The following is a 19,145-nucleotide window of genomic DNA, read 5'->3' on the forward strand; positions in this document are numbered from 1 at the left end:
AGTTGTATCCGTGGGATGAAGTGAGCTTAGGGTCCTCCTACTCTGCCATCTTCCCAGCTGACCCTTGGGAAATAATCCCTTCCCTTTTCTTGACTTCAGTTTCCTCCTTTTACAAGGAAGAGGTTAGACACAATGATCCTTGATTCTGAACTACACCCCAGAAGGAGGCATTTGGGAATTAGACCCGAGAAGGGGTCTGCTGGTGACATCATAAAGGGAGAATTCCATGAGAAGACTCAGGCTTTCCTAGAAGCGCCAGTGCCACCGGTTGGAAGGACAATTCAGGGAGGAGACTGTTGGGCCCACATCTTGAGATCTCCTCATTCCAGTGTTACCAGCATAGTCATGGATCAACCCTCGTTGGCTGAAACAGCTCAAAATGAGGCAGACACCAGTGATTTGGATGTGTTATCTCACCTTGGCTCACCAACCACACATCACAGGCCAGGCCATAGCAGAGTCCACCGCCATCAGGGGTACCATCACCACGGTGAGTCCCAGCACCATGGTGAGTCCCACCATCACGACATATCCCACCATCACAGTGAGTCCCACCATCATGGCAGGTCCCACCATCATGGCACATCCCACCATCACGGTGGATCTCACCACCTTGATGAATTCCAAGCCTTTCATGACAATGCCCCCTCCCACCATTCCCCCCACTCCCATCACTCCCACCACTCCCACCACCACGGTGAGGCCCACCATCAAGGTAGAGCTCACCATCTCACATCCCTTGCCGTGGCCCCTTCTCATGGCACTCTCTTCTCCCAACATTCCCTTGGTGAGGGCCCCTTTGATGGTGAGTACCACCATGGTAGGCCCCACCACCACGGTGAGCCCTACCACCAAGGGGGTTCCCACCACCACGGTGAGCCCGACCATCACAGTGAGGCCTACCACCATGAGGGGTCCCACCATCACAGTGAGCCCTACCACCATGAGGGGTCCCACCACCATGGTGAGCCCTACCACCATAGGGGGTCCCATCACCACGGTAAGCCCTACCACCATGGGGGGTCCCATCACCACGGTGAGACCTACCACCATGGTGGGTCTCACCACCATAGGGAACCCCATCACCACGGTGGGTCTCACCACCATGGTGAGGTTTCCCACCATAGTGGGCTCCATCACCAAGGTAAGCCTTACTACCATAAAGATTCCTACACGTATGGTGGCCCTCACCATCACAGTGAGACCCATCACCATGGTAGGCACCATCATCATGAAGCCCACCACCACAGAGGGCCTCTTCATCATGGAGAGACCTTTTCCCACCATTCCTATGTGGACTCCTACCACGATCGCTCGATACCTCACTTCTATGACGACTACAGCCACCACAGTGAACACCACCATGGCCACCATGGTCACCACGGCGAGCACCACCATGGCCATCACAGGGAGCACCGCCACGGCAAGCACCACCATAGTGTGCATCGTTATGATTATCTCCATGGTGATCACGGCTACAGGGAGTACCATCATGGTAGCTCCCGAGTCTTTGGCCCACGCAAGTCCCACAGAGTGGCCAAAGCCTCCTTTGGCTCTTCCCTTTCTCATTCAGTAGCCCTCCAACCTAGCATGGTACGGGTACAGCACTCAGCCTTTAGCTTGACTCGTTCCCACAGCGCAGTGCGCTCACATGTGTCCCTGAGGTCCAACAAAGTCCATCCTCAGGATTCCTCCTCTAAGACTTCCTCGGAAAGCTGGGCAGAAGAAGATGAGCAATTTCAGAAGCGCAAAAGTGAGTCTCTCTTCCCCCACCCCCAACTCACACAGCCTGGCCCAGATTCCAGGCCTGACTTGGGCCCTGCACTGACCTTCCACAGATCATGAGGCATGACTCTCAGCTGCATGCATATTCCATTGGCTATTCACTCACCTGACTGCTCACCATCCAATCTTCTATTCCTTAAATGATGCACCTCTTCAGGCCATTGGTAGTTCGTTTATCCAGTCCCTTCTGTGCCTATATGCATTCACTTCTCAAACATTTCTTCTTGTCTCATATGGGTCCCTGGCCCGCCTGGACCCTGGAAGCACAGAGAAAACAAATCCTGCCCTTGAGGGGCTCCAAGACTGGGGGGTGGTCACTTAAACAACCAATCCTAGACCACCCAGTGATGGTGGCCTATCCTCCATATCAGGACAGTTACCCCTGTAGATTGTATTTGTCCACATTTCCCCCCACTAAACTGTGAGCATCTTGACAGACATCCAGTGTCTGAAAGAGGGCCTTGTTTAAGGGCAGGGAGGGACCTTGGCTATTAAAGCACAATCCCCCAAGGTTGGCCCCAAGTGGTTCAGTAAACAGAGTAACAGTCTCACAAACAAGCAGAGAGGGATAGGTACCTAACTGGAGGGGAGTAGGGAAGGCAGCCAAAAGGAGGTGATGTTTCAGCAGAATCTCAGAGGGAGAGGGAGAGTTCACCAAGAGGATGGGGTAGTGTGGAAAATGGGGTTTTCCATGCATAAGTCGCCACGTGGGTAAAGAAAGGCCTGGAGGTATAGAATCATGAGCCTGCAAGAGGCACTTGAGCAGACCACAAATCCCAAACAAGTTGGCATCTTCCATGGAAGGGGCAGCAGGAGTCCAGTAGCCCCAGGATCCGGAGTAGCCCCAGGATCAGCACAAGATAGCATAGAGGCACTTCAGTGAGTGGATGGTAGGCAAGCAGGAGGCATGAAGATGAACCCCAACTTAGTCTGGGAGGGACGCCTGGGATCCCCATGCTGCCTTCCACACAGACTTGATTCTCCGTTCCCCTTACAGCCGCCAGAGCTCAGCGAGCCCACAAGAGGCTGCACACTGTGGACCTCTTCTATAGATTGTGGGAAAAATTAAGCTACCTCATTAAGGGCCTCCGGAGAATGCTTAGGAACCTGACTCAGTCCCTGCCCTTTGAAGCCTTCATCTTCCTCGTTGTCTGCCTCAACACTATCATGCTTGTGGCACAGACCTTCGCTGAAGTTGAGATCCGGGGTGGTAAGAGCTGGGGAGCCCCTTTCTTTTCTTTTCAAAAAAAAAAATGTTCTTTATTTATTCATGAGAAACAGAGAGAGAGGCAGAGGCAGAGAGAGAAGGAGAAGCAGGCGCCCCGCGGAGCGGGCACCTCGATGTGGGACTTAATCCCAAGACCCTAGGATCACAACATGAGCCAAAGGCAGCCGCTAAGCTGACTGAGCCACCCAGGCGCCCCTGAGGAGCCACTTTCACATGGAGAAAGCCATAGATCTTGTTCTAGGCCTCTTGTGGGCCTGGTCCAGTGCCGGGTGGCTTATGTGACTTAGTTCATTTCATCCTTACCCCTGGGAGGTAGACAACATTGACCAGTATTTAAGATGAGGCTCAGAGACCTTGCTGAGGTCAACGAGCCAGCCAGAGACACAAGAGCCTGCTAAACTGGAGAATGTGCTGTTTGTAATATAGCCACCAGGTGGCGCATCGACCCTAAACACGCCGCTCTGTGGGGCAGCGGGAGGGAACCCTGGTCGCCTAGAAAGGGCCAGGAGACTGTGGAGGGGTGAGAGTGGAAAGCCGGGGAAGGCGGCCCCTGAGACCCTTGGCGGCAGAGTGAGAGAAAGGCCTGCCACCGCGTAAATAAACGAAGCAGAGAATAAGATTGGCTGCATTCTCATTCTGTATTAAGTGAAGCCAATGTTCATGAAAACGCTCTCAGGCCGACTGGTACTGTTCCCAGACCAAAGTGGGTCTGCTGCTTGGTGAGTTCTATACAGACTACCCCCGGCGGAGCTGTCTCACAAGGTCATCTTTATTTGTAGAAATAAGGAGATCCAGGGGAACCATTTCTAAAGCTGTGCCCTCCTCACTAGGGAAAGCAGGCTCCTTCTAGTAGGGCTTGGGATGAATATTCAGAGAGGGTTTTTAGCATGGCAATGAGGCTGAGGCACTGTCTGATTCCGTGCCGGCTGTCTTCCTTAAATGTTTTTCTGTTCCAGCTGTTCCTTCCCTAGCTTCTAAACGGTAAGATTGACAGTTAGGCAGAAGCTGCTAGGAGCTCCCTGAGGTCAGGAGGTCAGGCCAAGTGACAGTATTATCACTGTTTTACGGACAAGAAAACTGAGGCACAGAGCAGTTAAGACACACAGCCCTTAGGGCAGAGCCAGGTCCTCCCTCACAGGGACTGTGCGTGAGATCCAGAGGGAAGGAGGAGAGATGGGCCAGGGCTGCTGGGGAGGGCCGTGAGTGAGCCCCTGGTGTCCCTGCAGAGTGGTACTTCATGGCCTTGGACTCCATTTTCCTCTGCATCTACGTGGTGGAAGCTGCGCTCAAGATCACTGCTCTGGGCTTCGAGTATTTTTCTGACCCATGGAACAATCTGGGTGGGTGGGGATGGGGGTGTGTGTGTGGTGGGGGGAGCCACCGGACTGCTAACGGAGGCTGGGGACAAAAAGGGGCACTGGCAGGGAGTGCTGGTGTTGGGGGGACTGCAGGTCTGGGCGAGGAGGCGCCTGGGCAGGAGCCTGTGACTCCCAGCGCCCCCCTGTGCCCTCAGACTTCTTTATCATGATCATGGCTATGCTGGACTTCATGCTCTTACAGTACAACTCCTTCTCCTTCGTCTACCACCAAAGCGTCTTCCGGATCTTCAAGGTCTTCAAGAGCTTGCGGGCCCTGAGGGCCGTCCGGGTCCTCCGGAGGCTCAGGTCGGCGGCGCCGCGGCTGCCCACGCCACCCTGCGGGAAGGGGGTACACGGGCCTGGGCTCCCAGGGCATCTGCTGTGACCTGTTCAAGGGATGGGGGACGAAGAGGCTGTGGGCTCCAGCCCACTTCTGATTAGCCCCCTGCCATCCGCTAGGATCAGTCATTTTCCAGAGAGGGCTGAACTCTCCCAGACCTCTGGCAAAGCGGTGCCCCCCCCGTCGGTGGTGTCAGTTCCGCCTGCTGGGCACAGATCCCCACCCCTGCTGACTCAGCCTCTCAACTTCTGCCCACAGCTTCTTGACCAGCCTCCAGGAAGTGACCGGGACTCTGGCGCGGTCCTTGCCATCCATCACCGCCATTCTCATCCTCATGTTTACCTGCCTCTGTATCCTGTGCTCTGGGGGCGGGGGTGGGAGGGGTGGGGGGAGCCTGAGGTGCTGTGATGGGCGGGTTTGTAGTGGCCGGAGCGGGGCTGGGGAATGGGACTCTGCGAGCCTGGCTTGGCCCTGAACAGCCAGTCCTCTTCTCTGTGGTGCTCCGGGCTCTGTTCCGTCATTCTGACCCCAAGCGCTTCCAGAGCATCCCCTCCACCATTTTCACCCTCTTCACCATGCTCACCCTGGATGACTGGTCCCTCATCTACCTGGACAGCCGGGCCCAGGGTGGGACAGGACCCGGGCGGGGTGGAAGGCAGGGGCTTGGCTGGGTGGGCAGACCCCGAGGGCTCAGTTACCCCATCTGCAAAGTGGGGCATCTGATCCTTGCTGGCAGGGGTGTGGTGAGGGTGGGCAAGGAACTCGCAGCTCAAACGACACCCTCTCTCCTAGGTGCCTGGTACATCATCCCCATTCTCATGATTTACATCATCATCCAATACTTCATCTTCCTCAAGTGAGGACCCCATCCCTACTCGGCTCCCCAGCTTCACCGCCACCCCCACCTAATCTTGGGGCACCCCTCCCCAGCCCTCTCCCCTTGGTCATGCCACAACGAACCCAGAGGAGGGTGCAGGGCCTCTCCTACAGCCTCCTCCTGGAGGGCACCCCACTATCCTCCCCCACCATCCCCAGCCTGGTGATTGCCGTCCTGGTGGATAACTTCCAGATGGCTCTGCTCAAGGGCCTGGAGAAAGTAAAGCAGGAGGTACTGAGTGGGGTGGGGCAGGTGGACCTGGGAGGGAACCACAAAGGGGTGGGCACAGAGGCTGGGGGGAAGGGAGGAGGGTGCTCCGGGAAAGGGCAGACAGGGAGGGGGCTCGGGCAGGACAAAAGCCGCTTCTTCCCAGAGGGCCGCCCGGATCCATGAGAAGCTACTGGATGACTCACTGACGGAACTCAGCAAATCAGGTACTGGCCCTCCTTCCGCAGCCAGACACACAATTCCAGGTTCAGTGGCAGAGTTTGAGGATCTGAGATTCAGGAGGACTTTCAGAGCTTAGAACTTTGGTCCAAAGAACTCTAAGATAATCTTCTGAAAAGCAATTAAACTGCTCATCAATTCCTGAAAGCCCCGTTTGTGAAATGACTAATTAGCCAAATTATGATTCACCAAATGCTCATTTCTTCTAATAACTTATAAAGGTTATAGCACTTGGTTTTACATGGGATGGTTTCGACTGCCTTGGAGGGTTTCATTAAGGTGTTGCACACACTTGTCCAGAGTCACTCAAAGTGGATTGAGAGTCATTAAAAATCAAGTTTCCTGGACACGTTCATTTTTATAAACTTGACTTTCTGAATGAATTGATTTTGAGGCAGTTGGTTTGCTTCCTGCTTAAAGATCTTCAGAACTTTAGATAATCTGAGCTCTAAGGATCCCACCTTAGGCTCCTCAACACTAGAGGACTAAGGGTCCCAAAGGGTCACCAGGTCCCTCACCTGCCCCTTCGATCAGGGAAAGACACTCAGTGCAAAAAAGCTGAAGCAAAAAGAGGAATTAATTGGCAGAAATTACTTAGCAAATTGAGGGCGTGGGGTTTTCAGGAATGGCTAGATCCAGGACTTGAATACTGGTCAGGATTTGGCCTCTTTCCATCCCTCTGCTCTGTGTCCTCCGCATGGTTTTGTGCTTGGGGTGGCTCTTCCCTTGCGGTGGGAAATCCTCACAGGTTAGCCATTCCTCTCATGCCAAGCAGAGACTTTCTCTTCTTCCTGTAGTTAGAGCAAAATCCCGGGTATGTGTCTTCTTTGCTTTGATCACCTGACTATTTTGGAACCAATCACAATAGCCAAAAGAATAGGCTGTTCTGATTAGCCAGGCCTGAGTCACATGTCTTTGGAGGTGGGCGGTGGGGTCAGCCCCCTGGTAGACAAGGTGGACCCAAAAGGGGCTAGGAGTGGTTCCTTGGGAAAACTGGGGGGGGGGGGGTTTACCGGAGGGACAGACAGACAAACAAATCTGATACACACACCACACCCGGAGAAGCCATCTCTTTGGGGGCATTGTGGGCAAAAACTCTTTTAGCCCCATCTGCATACCTCCATGACACATGGGGTGTCTTCTACATCCTCTGAATCTGGGCATCTTTTTGACTGTCCCCTTTTTTACATCCAGACCCTGAAGAGGTGGTGAGTGAACACACCAAACAGAAGCAGCTCATCGAGAAAAAATTTGGGACCATGACTGAGAAGTAAGGAGATGCAAAGGGAGGGGAGGCCCCGAGTCTACGGAGAGAGATCTGGGGTCTGGCCCGTGGGCTGGCAGGGCAAGGGACATTGCCCACCTCTCTGGAAGGGGGTGGGGCGCCGAGGCCCATGTAGAGCCTACGGGTGGGACGTGGAGACCATGAGTGGCTTCTGCTCACCCTGAGCTAGCTTGTGCCACCAAGAGAGTCCCACCAGCAGTGCTTACTGGGCCACGAGAGCCCCTCTGAGGCTGAGGGCCAAGGCAGGGCAGCAGGGAGTCTGCTCATCTGTTTCCTTAGGAAGCATCCCTGACCCTTGCTCTGGGTCAGGCCCTGCAAGTTCTTCAGGACACAGACTAGCCTGTGCCCATGAGAGCCCTATTGCCAATGACCTGTGCTGGGCCATGAGGGTGCTGGCCTTCGGCTAGGTGGAGGGGTGAAGAGGGAGGGTCAAGGAACAGCTTGGGTAAAGGCCTGGGAGGCAGATGGTCAACATTCCATTCCCGTCGAAGAGATTGGCCAGCTGGGCCAGGACAGCTGGGGACTTATGGCTGTGCTCATGGCTGGGGGACCTTGGCACAGACTTCCTGCTTCCTGGCTCTCAGGCCTGGCTCCTCAGAGAGCCTTCCCTCTGAAAGCTGGGCCCCGCTGCACCTCATCCAGACTGGCTCCAAACCAGCAGACCCCTAGGGCAGTCCGACTACTGGCAGCCTCCAGCCCCTCCTCACCCGCCGTCCAAGTTCAAGCCCCAAAGGCCCTCTGTGACCCAGCCTTTGCCAACCTCCCTCGTTTCCTTGGCTACTTCCTTGCTGTCCCCGCACTGTTTCCCAAGCGTAGCACATACTTCTCCACCTCTGGGCCTTTGTCCACACTGTTTTCTCTGCCTGGAACGTTCTCTGGCTGCCAATGCCAGACTCAAGTGTCCAAGATTTGGGCGAGCTGAGTTCCAATCCTGCTCGCTTCACATCCTGGCCCTCCTCGCCCCCCTCCCCCAATCCCAGCAACTCGGCCACTGGCCTAATGGGCCCTTGGCACCTCGGTAACACTTTCTACGGGGGTTTCTGGGCCTCCAGACTCTTCCCCATTGGTCTACCTCCACTATGAGTGCCCTTTGTTTTTGTTTGTTGTTGTTTTTGTTGTTGTTTATTTTAATCTTTCCTTTCTTTTATTCTTTTTATTTATTTAGAGAGTGGTCTTTGTTAGAAGCAGCTTAGGCTTTTCCTTCCTCATCAGACTTTACATCTCCAATTCACCCACTCTCTGTGGCCTCCTTCCCTGAGGCCTGCCCTGGCCCCCAGGACACTGCAGCTCTTCTGGAGTAACGGACCAGGAACCTTGCCCAGGCCTGGCAAAGCTTCTCGTGTCTTTCCAACTCGGCTCAATGACACTTGCTCTGGTAGCCTTTTCTGATCCCCAGGACTGGACCCTCAGCACTCTGGTTTACTCTTCTCACAAGCGTAAACACTCTTGGTTTGCCTTCTTGGCTCTGCCACAGACGGAGCTTCCTAAGGGCAAGGACTGTTTCTGGTTAACGTCTGCGTCCTCGGAGCGCCTGGCAGTGTTCATTGATTTTAGTGTCACTTAACGGATTTATAAAACGGGCAGGTGATGAGGGAGTTAACAGATGGGTAGTGGGCTGGGTGAATGGTTGGGGGCGGCGGTTAGGTGGATGGCTGACTGCACAACATGGTGAAGGGGTGGGTGGGGGGTGTCCAGGGAAGAGCAGGTAGATGGAGGGATAAGGGTGGTCAGATGAGGGAGTGAATGGCTAGGTGGGTGGGCGGATGAATGGGTAAGTGGGTGAGTGGGTGCACAGAGAGGTATGGGATAGTTGGAGGGGCCACCAGAGGGGTGGACGGGAGGGGGGAGAGATGGATAACCGGGAGGGTAAACGGCAGTTAGAAACTTCTCTGGCACCGGCACAAATGGGGGCTTTTTATTTGTGGAAAAGGAGATATGTCTGTCATGAAAGGCCCCACTCAGAAAAACTGTAATGGGGGGCTGGCGGAAGGCCAGTGAGAAGACCTGTGGGGGGGGGGGCTCTGGCAGCCCGGATGACCCTGCCGGGCAGGTCACCTCAAGCTCGCCCCTTCCCCCCTCCCCCCCCCAAGACAGCAGGAGCTCCTTTTCCACTTCCTGCAGCTGGTGGCCAGTGTGGAGCATCATCAACAGAAATTCCGCTCCCAGGCGTCTGTTCTTGATGAGATTGTGGACACTGCGTTTGAGGTGCGCCAGGCAGGACCAGAGGAGAGAGGGGCCACGTGGGAAGACCCCAGAGGGCCGGGCATGGGAGGCTCGTGCCCAGAGGGCCCTGAACAGTCACATGGGTGTGGGCGAAGGCAGAGGCCGGCACTGGCTCGGTCACCCGCCCATCCCACCCCCACAGGCTGGAGAAGAGGACTTCAGGAAGTGACCCCTGGATGCAGAGAGACACGGGATGCGGATTGCAGCCTCTGGCAAGCTGCCCACTGCCGTGGGTCAAGACAAGTCCCCCGATCTGCTGGAATGATCATCGGGCCTGCAGGGCTGGGCCCTAACAGAGTTTTAAAACCCCAAATGGCTCTGTGTCCTCCCTGGCTAAGCCAAGGCACAGGGCAGGGGAACTGTGCACGTGCACGTGTGTGCAATGGTGCTGTGTGTGTGTGAGAGAGAGAGAGAGGGAGTGTTGTGTGTGAACGGCGCTCTTCCTGGTCCTCTCCAGGGCCCGCAGTCTAGCTCGGGCCAGCAGTGCATTAGCAGTGGCCAGAGAGGTGACTCAGAATGGGGGCCAGGCTCAGTGCTGGAGGGGTGAGTGGACAGTCACCTTGCTTTCAGGAGGAAGGTCCATCTGGCCCAGGAGTTGGGAGAAAAAGACCTGACTAGAACTAGAACCCCCTGGTTGTCGGGGCCTAGAGGGCCAGTAGGCTCCAGAAATAGGGGCTCACAGGCCAGGAACTTGGGCCTACCAAGACCCTCGGAATCCAGCACAAGAGTGCCAACTCGATGGGGACAGCATGCCCCCAGAGGTCAGAGGTCATTGCCCTACCCTGCCCTGCTTGGGGTCAGGCTAAAGAAGCTCAGTGAGGGGAAGGAGGATGGAGGCGGCTCAAGTCCTCCTGGGCTCAGGCTGTTGGTGAGGGTGCAGGGAACATAAGTGGGGGCGTGGGAGTGAGGGTGTGCTGGGGGGGAAATGGATGAGCCCCTGTTAGAGGAAAGCAGGGAAGGAGCCCAGTGGGCACTCCCCATCCTACCTGGCCTAAGGCTTAGGTGAGTTCCTCTACTTTCCAGCCTGAACCTGGGCAAAATGCCCAGAGCCCCCGTGCCCACGGCTGGGGGGGTGGAGGTGAGGCTCCGCCCCAGGTCCCCAAGTGCCTGGGCCCAGGCAGGGTGCTGGAGACCTGGGGGCTTCCGGACCGGAGTCGGGTGCTGTCCCCAGCAGCCACCTCATCGCTGGTCGAGTGAAGCCAGGGCACAGGAGAGGCTGGAGGGGTCAGGAGCAGGACTCCGGAGTGGGGACAGAGGGGCGACAGCCGTGCCAGTCTTCCCCCTACCTCCAGGCTGGCCCAGGACCTGGGGAGAGACTGTGCCGAGGAAATGGCTTCTGGGATCGGGGCACAGATTCCGGGGGTGGAGAGGCCACCTGGCAGATATCTGCGGGCCTCGCCTCACCCACTACCTCCCATGTTCATTCAACAAGCATTTCCTGCCACTTCCCTGTGCCAGCTCCAGGCTGGAGGCTTGGGTGGGGTGGCCCGCGGGGGCCCTTCCAAGCCACGGCCACACCGCGCGGCCCTGGGCTGCCTGAGCTGCCGCATCTAACAGGCGGGGACAGAAGCAGGGCTGAACTTTCCCCCCGCATCCCTCGCTCCTGTCCAGCTCAGCCCCTTGACTCCGCAGACCTCCCCACGCCAGTCCCCTCTCTAGTCCCCCCCCGCCCCCATCCCTACCCCAGTACGGCCTCTGAGAGCAGAGGGCAGGGCCTGGGACCGGGGGCCGTTCCTCAGTAGGCCCCAGCTTGCACTTGTCGGTGTGTGTTGGTGCATCTGAGGCCCAGCTCTGGGTGCGGCATGTGGGTCTCTGGGGTTGTGTGTGTGGAGGTCTGTATACATCTCCAGGTTGTTTGGGGTGGAGGGTGTTGCTTCAGTGTGTGTGTTTCTGGGTGGCTAGGCTGTGTGTGTCTGTGATTTTTCTGGATATGTATATGGTGTCTGGGAGCATCCCAGTGTGTGCTGTGGTTTCAGTGTATGTGTGTGGTGTGTTGAGAGTTCTGTGTGTGTGTGTGTATGTGTATAGTGAGTATGATTTGCAAAATGTTGTGCAAAAAATGTTGCAGTTCTGTTTTCTTTAAATGACATCACATCACATCTGTCCTCCCATCTCTCCTGTGGGCAGATTTGACCTTGGTCTCCTTTTGGCTTCCTGTCTTGCCTGGGGCAAAGCACTGGGGACCCCCTCTGGCCTACGGCCCACAGCCTGTACTCGAAAGCCACTGTCCCAGCCCTATGGCCTATGGGGGCTGTGCCATCGCTGGCCTGCGGGCGGGTATAAGAACCTCACAGGTTGGGAGCTCAGCATCCGGGGGCCCAGCCGGCTGGACCCAGCCTGTGCCACCCTGGGTCATCCCGGGAGCTGAGAGGGAGCAGGGCTCAGGCACTCCTCAGAGTATTCACTGACTCCTGCCCCTGCTCAGTCTTGAGGCATCATCCCTCTCCTGTGAGTTTGTCTCCCACCCCTTAACTCTGAGGATATTGAGAGTCCTTGGAGGTTTGATCGACTGTGTCTGTGAGGCTGGGGGGTTTGGAGAACTCCACATTTGGGGACTGAAACTTGCACCCTCAGCACTGTATGGGCTGAGACAACAGAAGCTCAACTGGGGGTGGTATGGGCTCTCTTTGGCCTGGGGAAGGGGTGCTGCCACAACTGGGCATGGGAGATGGAGGAGGGGGAGGAGATGGAGGAGGGGGTGGGGGGGGAGGAGGGAAGCCCTCAGGAGAGTCCAATGCGAGAAGCAGTGCCAGCAATTTATTGTGACAGATAGGCCCATGGGCCTGAAGGGCCGTCCCACGAAGCACCTGCTCCCTCCAGCTCCCATGCCCAAAGGGGTCTACGGTATGGTCACGCAGTCATGCTTCAGAAGCTGGGAGGAATTCTCCCAGGGAACCACTAGGATCTCGAAGTCACAGCGCAGCTTCTGCAGGGAGAGCGCGGGCAGAAGGGGGGGTGAGGCTGGGTCCCAGGCCTGACTCCTCACAACTGCCACCCTAAGCCTGCGACACTCCACTCTGGGGTGCGAGAGGAACTGTCGCTGGGCCAAAGGGTCAATGAGTCAAATGGGCAGGACTAGATCCCAGATCTTTCTAGCCCGGTCCAGTGAGGGAGAAGCCCCAGTCTGCTCCTCCCCGCACCCCACCCTGGCCTGGGGGCTGAGTCATCCAGAAGACAGGGGCAGGTTCAGCCAGACATCGGCCTGGCCAGCCAGACTGGTTCAGGCTGGACAACCTAGCCTTGGGTGCTGGGAAGTGGGGTGCAAGGCCATTACCTCCTCCTGCACTCCTGTGGCAAGGGGGCAGGTAGTGATATCTACACGGTCTCCAGTGGCCACGTTCTTGCGACAGGCTGTGCTCCCCATCTCAACGGTCAGGTAGTACTTGATGCCGGCCACCAGCTGGGGATGGAGGGCAGGAGCGGGTCAGGAGTGTTGGAAGACCACCCTTGACCCAGACCTCTCACCTCTCTCGACATTCAGACATTCAGCACGGGGCCTGGGCCTCGCCTCAGGATTCAGACCCTGGATGGGGAAGTTCTGGTGGGGATCCCTGGGGAGTGGGGCAGAGGACTGGGCCACACAGGGAGCTGAGACCCAGGTGTGCACAAGCCCTGAAGCCCACTGCCCTATCTCCCTCCCTCCCCTCTCCCCAGTCCACCCCCCAGGGCAGGGGCTAGTGTGAGGCTAGTGAGTCCCTGTGTTAAGTCAGGGCTAGATCCTATTGAAATCTAGATATGTTGTTCCTAATACATTTTTTGGCATTAATTCAATTTAAAAAATACATTGTGTCGAAATGTCCTGAACACGCTTGTGGCATCCCCTTAACCTGGCCACCCTCCGGACACCTCCCTGCCTTGCCCCAGCCTGGCCCGCAGCTGCCCCCTCGGCCCTGTCCCCGCCCGCCTGGCCGCACCTGGCTCTGCGCCTTGAGGATGTTGGTGTCTCGGAAGTAGTAGAGGCTGTTGCTGCCCATGTTGTAGCTGGCCACGGCCGCCTGCGCGGCCTTCTGCACCTGCGGGTCACTGGGCGACAGGTTCGTGCGGCCTCCGACTAAACGCTCCCCGGGGCGGGCGCGGGCGTCGCGGAGCAGGGCCAGGAGGCAGAGGGCGAGCAGGCCCAGGCCCAGCGCCCGCGACAGGCTCGGAGGCGCCATGGCTGTCAGTCCGGGCCCCGCAGCGCGCGCTCCGCTTTTACCGGCTCCAGGCCCCTCCCGCCCGGCGCCCCCGCCCGTCCCGCGCCCCCGCGGTACGGCCGGCAGTCGCCAGGGAGGGCTGGCGGAGCCTGGCAGGGCTGAGGCCGCCTCCCCTCTGCCCGAGTGGGCGGTGGAAAGCCCCAGCACACCTGTGTCCCGCGATGCTGCCCTGCCCCCCAGGGACACACCCGGTTCGGTGAGGGAAAGGACAGTGACCGTCCCCAGCAAGTGCCCACCATTCAAACAGTTCAGGGAAGGCCCAACCAGTATGAAAGACCAACAACTACTAGCGAACTGTTACTACTGCCACCACTTACTAGCTGTGTAACCTGGGAGAAATGACTTAATGGCTCACTGCCTCAGTCTCCCTCTCTGTAAAATGGGTTGCTGTGAGGACTCAACAGGTCAAGTGCTTGGAGAAGGCCTGCTCCTATGAAAACAGTAGGAAAGGAGCCTGGTGCGCTGAGCGGGGCGCTGTTTGACCCTCACAGCCAGAAATGGGAATTAGTAATGCTTCCACTTCCCGAAGAGGAAGAAACCGAAAGCAGAGGTGAGAACGAATTTGCCCAAGGACACCAGGTAGTACATAGTAAATGATGACACTGGCTTTTGAGCCCAAGCAGACGACTCAAATCTGTGCTCTCAAACCAGACTGAGCCCACAGGACAAGAATGGCCAGGAAGTGGGGTGGAGCGTCGTAGAGGCTCTGCCATTTACTGACTGGTGACTTGGACAAGTCCCTTGGCCTCCCAAGGTCTCACCGTCATCCTCTGAGGAAAGGGGACAACCCTCACCTGCTAAGGTTATTCTGACGTTAACGCCTGGGACTGGGCCACCCATAGGTGTTCAGTGCAAGCTGGAGGCAGCAACAAAATAGGGCGCTCGCTGAGTTTTTTTAGAAAAATCTGGTTTAATAAACAGCACTGAAGTAGCTCCCACAAGAAGAGTCTGAACCTTGGTGGACTTCCTTATTCATGTTTTAGAGTTCAGTGTAGCTTATACTTTTAATCACATATTGCAGAGGGGAGGTGGGGCTTTTTGCCCTGGGACGCTGAGGTCTTGTCAGTGCTTAGGGCCTCCAAGGATCTCACTTGGGGCTTGGAAGAGGTAGTGGTTTACAGCACTTGACAAACCGTTGGTAGCTATTACGATGATGGATGATGAATATTCTAAGCAGGCATAATTCCCGGCCCCTCGGAACTCCAGGGCCAGGAAGCGCAGTGATTTCCTCTCAGAGAGACCCGGACCAGCTGCTCCCCACCCCCTGGGCCCAGCTGTGAAAACCAATCTGGGATTCCAAGGAAGAGTCACAAGTTGCAGGCTCAGGTGTCTGCCTTAAAGGGACAGACCCCAGTTTGTGGGAGAGCTGGCTCAAGTGTGGCTTAATGAGGAGGCCAAGGCCAGGCAGAAACCCAACCTCAGAGAACCTCAGGGAACCCGGGAGGGCGTAAAGAGACTCAGGACGGCTGTGCAGGGCAGAGGACGGAGAGGCAGCCCCCCTGGGGGGCTCTCCCAGGCCTGCTTTGCCATTACTTGGGAGCTCAGCCAATAGCTCCCTGGAAAAATAGCCAAGGCCTGGTCTCTGATTCACTAAGGGCCAATGGGTCCCTAGCTCACTCACTCCTACCCTACCCATCACTCCTTTGCACCGGTGTAGACGAGTACCACAACCTAATGTACAACCTCCAAAGACCTTTCACCCACTGGTCTATCATAAGCACTCTTCGGTAGTAAGCCTCAACCTCATTTTTTGGATGAAGGAAGTTAATCAGAGAGGTCAGGTCACTTGTCTAAGGTCACACAGCTAGTGTGGGCAAAGATGGATGGGGAAGGGAAACCAACAATTACTGGCTTCTACGTGCCAGGCCTTGCACCGGGCCTCCACACGCTTGCTCATCCTCATAACCGCTCGGCAGAAGCTGTTTTACTAAGGGGTTGGGGGGCCAAAGGAAAAGTGTCAGTGGTGGAGTCTGGTGGCACCCACGTGTGAGCATCCTACTGTGCGAGTCCTGGACCTCTCCATGGGGATATGAGGTCGGCTGTGTAGGGGGAGGCTCCCTGGGGGCAGGGGTGCTCCAAGAGGATGTTCTCAGGGCTGTGGGTCTCATCTGAAGAAGAGCCCTCAGCCTGGGACTCCATCCTGCTTGGACCCCTCTGACTTCCAGAAGGCGGCCTGGGCCAGGTATGTGTTCAGGGTTGGCCACGCCTACTGGCCATGGGGCGCAGTCTCCATTTTTACTGTGGCCCGGACATCCCAATCCAGATTGCCCGTGGCACCTCTCTCTTGCCCCTGGCCGAAAGAGTCTTGCTGACCAGTGTGGGCCCTCGACATCCTCTTCACCCTGGGATGAGGCTACTCAGGGCTTTTGTGCTGCCCACAGAACCCTCTTCTCCAAAACTTTCAGCTGGGCCACGGATATTCCCTCCCCCAGGGCTCTGCTCCCCTTTCCCTAACCACATCCCAGGAAGGAGACGTTAAGGCAAGGAAAGCTGCAATCCAACGATCCAACCGTGATTAAAAATCCCACCTGTGGAGGAGCGCTCCTAAGTGCCAGGGGCTTTAGTTCATTAGCTGCTTGAATCTTTACAAACCTGCACCAGGTGGCAGAGGAGATGAGGCTCAGAACAGTGAGCAAGTGGCTCCGGGTCACACAGCAAGTCAAGGAGGAACTGAGATCAGAACCAGGTCTGGCTGGCTCCTTCAGGCTATTATCAGTCAAGGCCAGAAGTGACAACAGAAAGAGCCCTGGGTTCCTGCAGGGAGGGGGGCAACAGGGAAGGAGGTTGATAGTCATGAGCACAGACTCTCGGCCTTTCACACCGTCTGGTCTGCTACTGAGGCAGAGTGGGAAGGTGTGTCTTGGCCTTGGGTCCGTCCTGTAGTTTCTCCTTACTTTCTTCCAGGGTCAGCGGGATCCTTTCAGGACCCCAGAGCATGGGAGTTGGGTTCACTCCAAGCTCTGGGCCAGATCTGAGCATTCATGACTAGACTGGCTGAGGGGGTCAAGTTCTGGCTGGGTGTAGCAGGAAAGGAACACTGGTCAATATTTGCTGACTTCCCATGTCCCCTGGCCAGGCACAGCCTGTTGAGCAGTTTGGAGGCTGACTTTTTTTTTTTTTTTAAGATTTATTTATTTTGGGGGATAAAGGCAGAGAGAGAGGGAGAAACAGACTTAAGCAGACTCTGTACGAAGCGCAGGGTGTGACATGGGCAGTGATGTGGGGCTCGATCTCATGACCCCGAGATCACAACCTGAGCTAAAACCAAGAGTCAGATGCTTAACCCACTGCGCCACCCAGGCGCCCCCTGGGCTGACATTTAAATAACCTCCCACGAATCCCCACTTGGGTCTGCTTTCTCCAACATTCTGGGCCTTGGTCCCTTTGTCCTGCAGGCTAAGTTGGGGCTGGATCTCTGAAGCCACACCGTCATATGGTACCTTCTAGATGCCCTTTGTCTCCTGCTGCTCTAGGACTGAACCAGGAACTTGTGTGGGATGCAATTTAGGACCCCGATAAAGGGTTTCAACCTACTAACATGTCACAGACACTGCCTGAGCCCCAAGCAAGAGGTGAGAAAGCAGACTCCAGCCCCTTCAGCCTGTGGGCGACGCAGAGAAGAGCCCACAGTGGGGAAGAAACAGGCAGCGCATCCCACAGCCTTCTGCTGGGTGGATCCCAGGGCCAGAACCACGAGAGGCAAAACCTGACAACCAGCACAGGTAGGAGCCACGGGAAGGGTGTTGTGGAGGAGGGAGTCTCCATTACCTAAAGAGAATGAGCAACAATCTGGCAGTATCAGGACTGAGGTAGGGGAAGGCCATGGCCTGCCAAGCTCCCGCCTAAGCACCCCAGGCCCGTGTGACAGCATCACAACACAAAGGGTCAAGGCTGAGGGGACTCTGAGGTGACCCTGGACCCATCCAGGAAAGCATCAGAAACATAGACTGAAACTCTAGGGACAGTCTGAATTACGAGCTCAATCTGGGAGTTGGGCCGGTGCCCTCCCAGGAAGTGGGCGCCATCCCAGGAAGTGGTAACACAAGCTGGGCCCTGCTCTGGCCACCTGGTACCGTCCCAGGGCAGCTGCTCACTTTCCAGACCCAGCCCTGCACTGAGCCCTCATTCCTACTATAACCGTCATGATCTCCAACTAATCACAAAATTGCTCTATTCCTGGGGCTTTACTTTCGGTTTCCTTTTTATCCTTCTACTGTTCAGAGATGTAGCTAATATTCAGAAAAGCACAAAGAACCTATCTGTTTAGTTAGCAGATACTTAGTCAATGCCCGTATTACCACCACACAGGTATTACCACCACACAGGTCAAGACGTGGAAACTGCCACCCCCACCCCCAAGCCCCCTACTCCTCACACCTGCCTCCTTCCCACAAAGGTCATTACACTTCTTTCTACTATTGATTTTTGCAATAAGCATTTCCTTGCTTTTTCTAGTTTTACCACCAATAGAGATTACTGAGCAAGAATCCACTTGTCAACTTTACCTGAATGGAATCACACTATTTGACATTTTGTTTCATTTGCTCAGCATTGAAATTCACCTGTCATTTGTTCGTTTTCACTGGTATGGACAGCCTTGGGGGTTGTTATAAATAAAGCTGCGGTGAACACACATTCAGGTGCAGGTGTACCAGTGTCCTTAGAAACAGCTCTGGGAGTGGAACCACCGGGTCATGGGACGGGTCTTATCTTCAGCTTTACTAGAAAACGCCCAACTGTTTTCCCAAGGGTTCAGGCCAATTTACACTCCCACCAGCTGGATGTCAGAAACTGTTGCTCCATTCCTTTATCAGCACTTAGTATTGTTTGACTTTAGAGTTTTTGCCAAGGAGTGTGTAATGGCATCTCATTTGCGTTTCTGATTACTGCTGTGACCGACCACCTTTTCGAGAGCTTATTCACCATCTGGGTATTCCTCTCGTGACTGCCTTACAGGTCTTTTACTCTTTCTCTACTGTGTTGTCGGCTTTGTCTTCATCATAGTTTCCTCCTCTGGATGCAGTCCCGTGTTGCTTACGTGTACTGCAAATACCCTTTCCCACCCTGGGTTAGCATTGCCACCCGTTTCGTGATTTCTTTAGACAGACAAAATTTCTATAATGGAGTTTAATTTATCAACTTTTCCCTACCCTGAGATCACAAGAAACTTCTCATGGTTTCCCAATTTTTGCATTTAATATCTGTCATTCTCTCCTCACCGGACTGTAAACCCTCTGAGGAAAATTCTGAAAGCAAGTAGTTCCTCAACGATGCTCCGTGGAAGGAATGAAGTCCAAGCAGGACTGGGTGCCATACAGCTAGCATTTCCTCTGGTCTAACCACCTCATTTTCCAAGTGGGGAAACAGAGGCTCAGGGAGGCCAAGTGACATGACCAGGGAACAAAGGGC

The 19,145-nt window shown here is 55.7% G+C and overlaps 2 protein-coding genes across 3 annotated transcripts; one reads left to right on the forward strand and one right to left on the reverse strand.

The window, feature by feature from the left end:
• Positions 1 to 345: 345 nt before the first annotated feature.
• CATSPER1 (cation channel sperm associated 1) lies at positions 346 to 9,712 on the forward strand. 2 transcript variants are annotated; one of them, XM_088017818.1, is made up of 15 exons: positions 346 to 512; positions 567 to 810; positions 1,027 to 1,267; positions 1,352 to 1,753; positions 2,783 to 2,995; positions 4,240 to 4,353; positions 4,527 to 4,677; positions 4,970 to 5,061; positions 5,195 to 5,338; positions 5,504 to 5,567; positions 5,747 to 5,819; positions 5,962 to 6,022; positions 7,230 to 7,305; positions 9,411 to 9,525; positions 9,686 to 9,712. In XM_088017818.1, the coding sequence occupies exons 1-15, from the start codon at positions 346 to 348 to the stop codon at positions 9,710 to 9,712; spliced, it is 2,184 nt and encodes a 727-aa protein (XP_087873944.1). The 2 variants fall into 2 exon arrangements, with proteins under 2 accessions (XP_087873944.1, XP_087873943.1); XM_088017817.1 differs by having other exon boundaries at positions 346 to 1,438; positions 1,574 to 1,753.
• Positions 9,713 to 12,278: 2,566 nt separating this feature from the next.
• Positions 12,279 to 13,697, reverse strand: CST6 (cystatin E/M). The gene is made up of 3 exons (XM_028118260.1): positions 13,458 to 13,697; positions 12,818 to 12,943; positions 12,279 to 12,469 (listed from the first exon to the last, which is right to left on the reverse strand). Exons 1-3 carry the CDS (start codon positions 13,695 to 13,697, stop codon positions 12,383 to 12,385), a joined length of 453 nt encoding a protein of 150 aa, XP_027974061.1. The 3' UTR covers positions 12,279 to 12,382.
• Between the last annotated feature and the right edge of the window lie 5,448 nt (positions 13,698 to 19,145).

Source organism: Eumetopias jubatus, unplaced genomic scaffold (genome assembly GCF_037043125.1).
Source record: "Eumetopias jubatus isolate StellerSeaLion01/CBP00866 unplaced genomic scaffold, mEumJub1_p1.0 scaffold_13, whole genome shotgun sequence".
In the NCBI taxonomy this organism is placed as follows: Eukaryota; Metazoa; Chordata; class Mammalia; order Carnivora; family Otariidae; genus Eumetopias; species Eumetopias jubatus.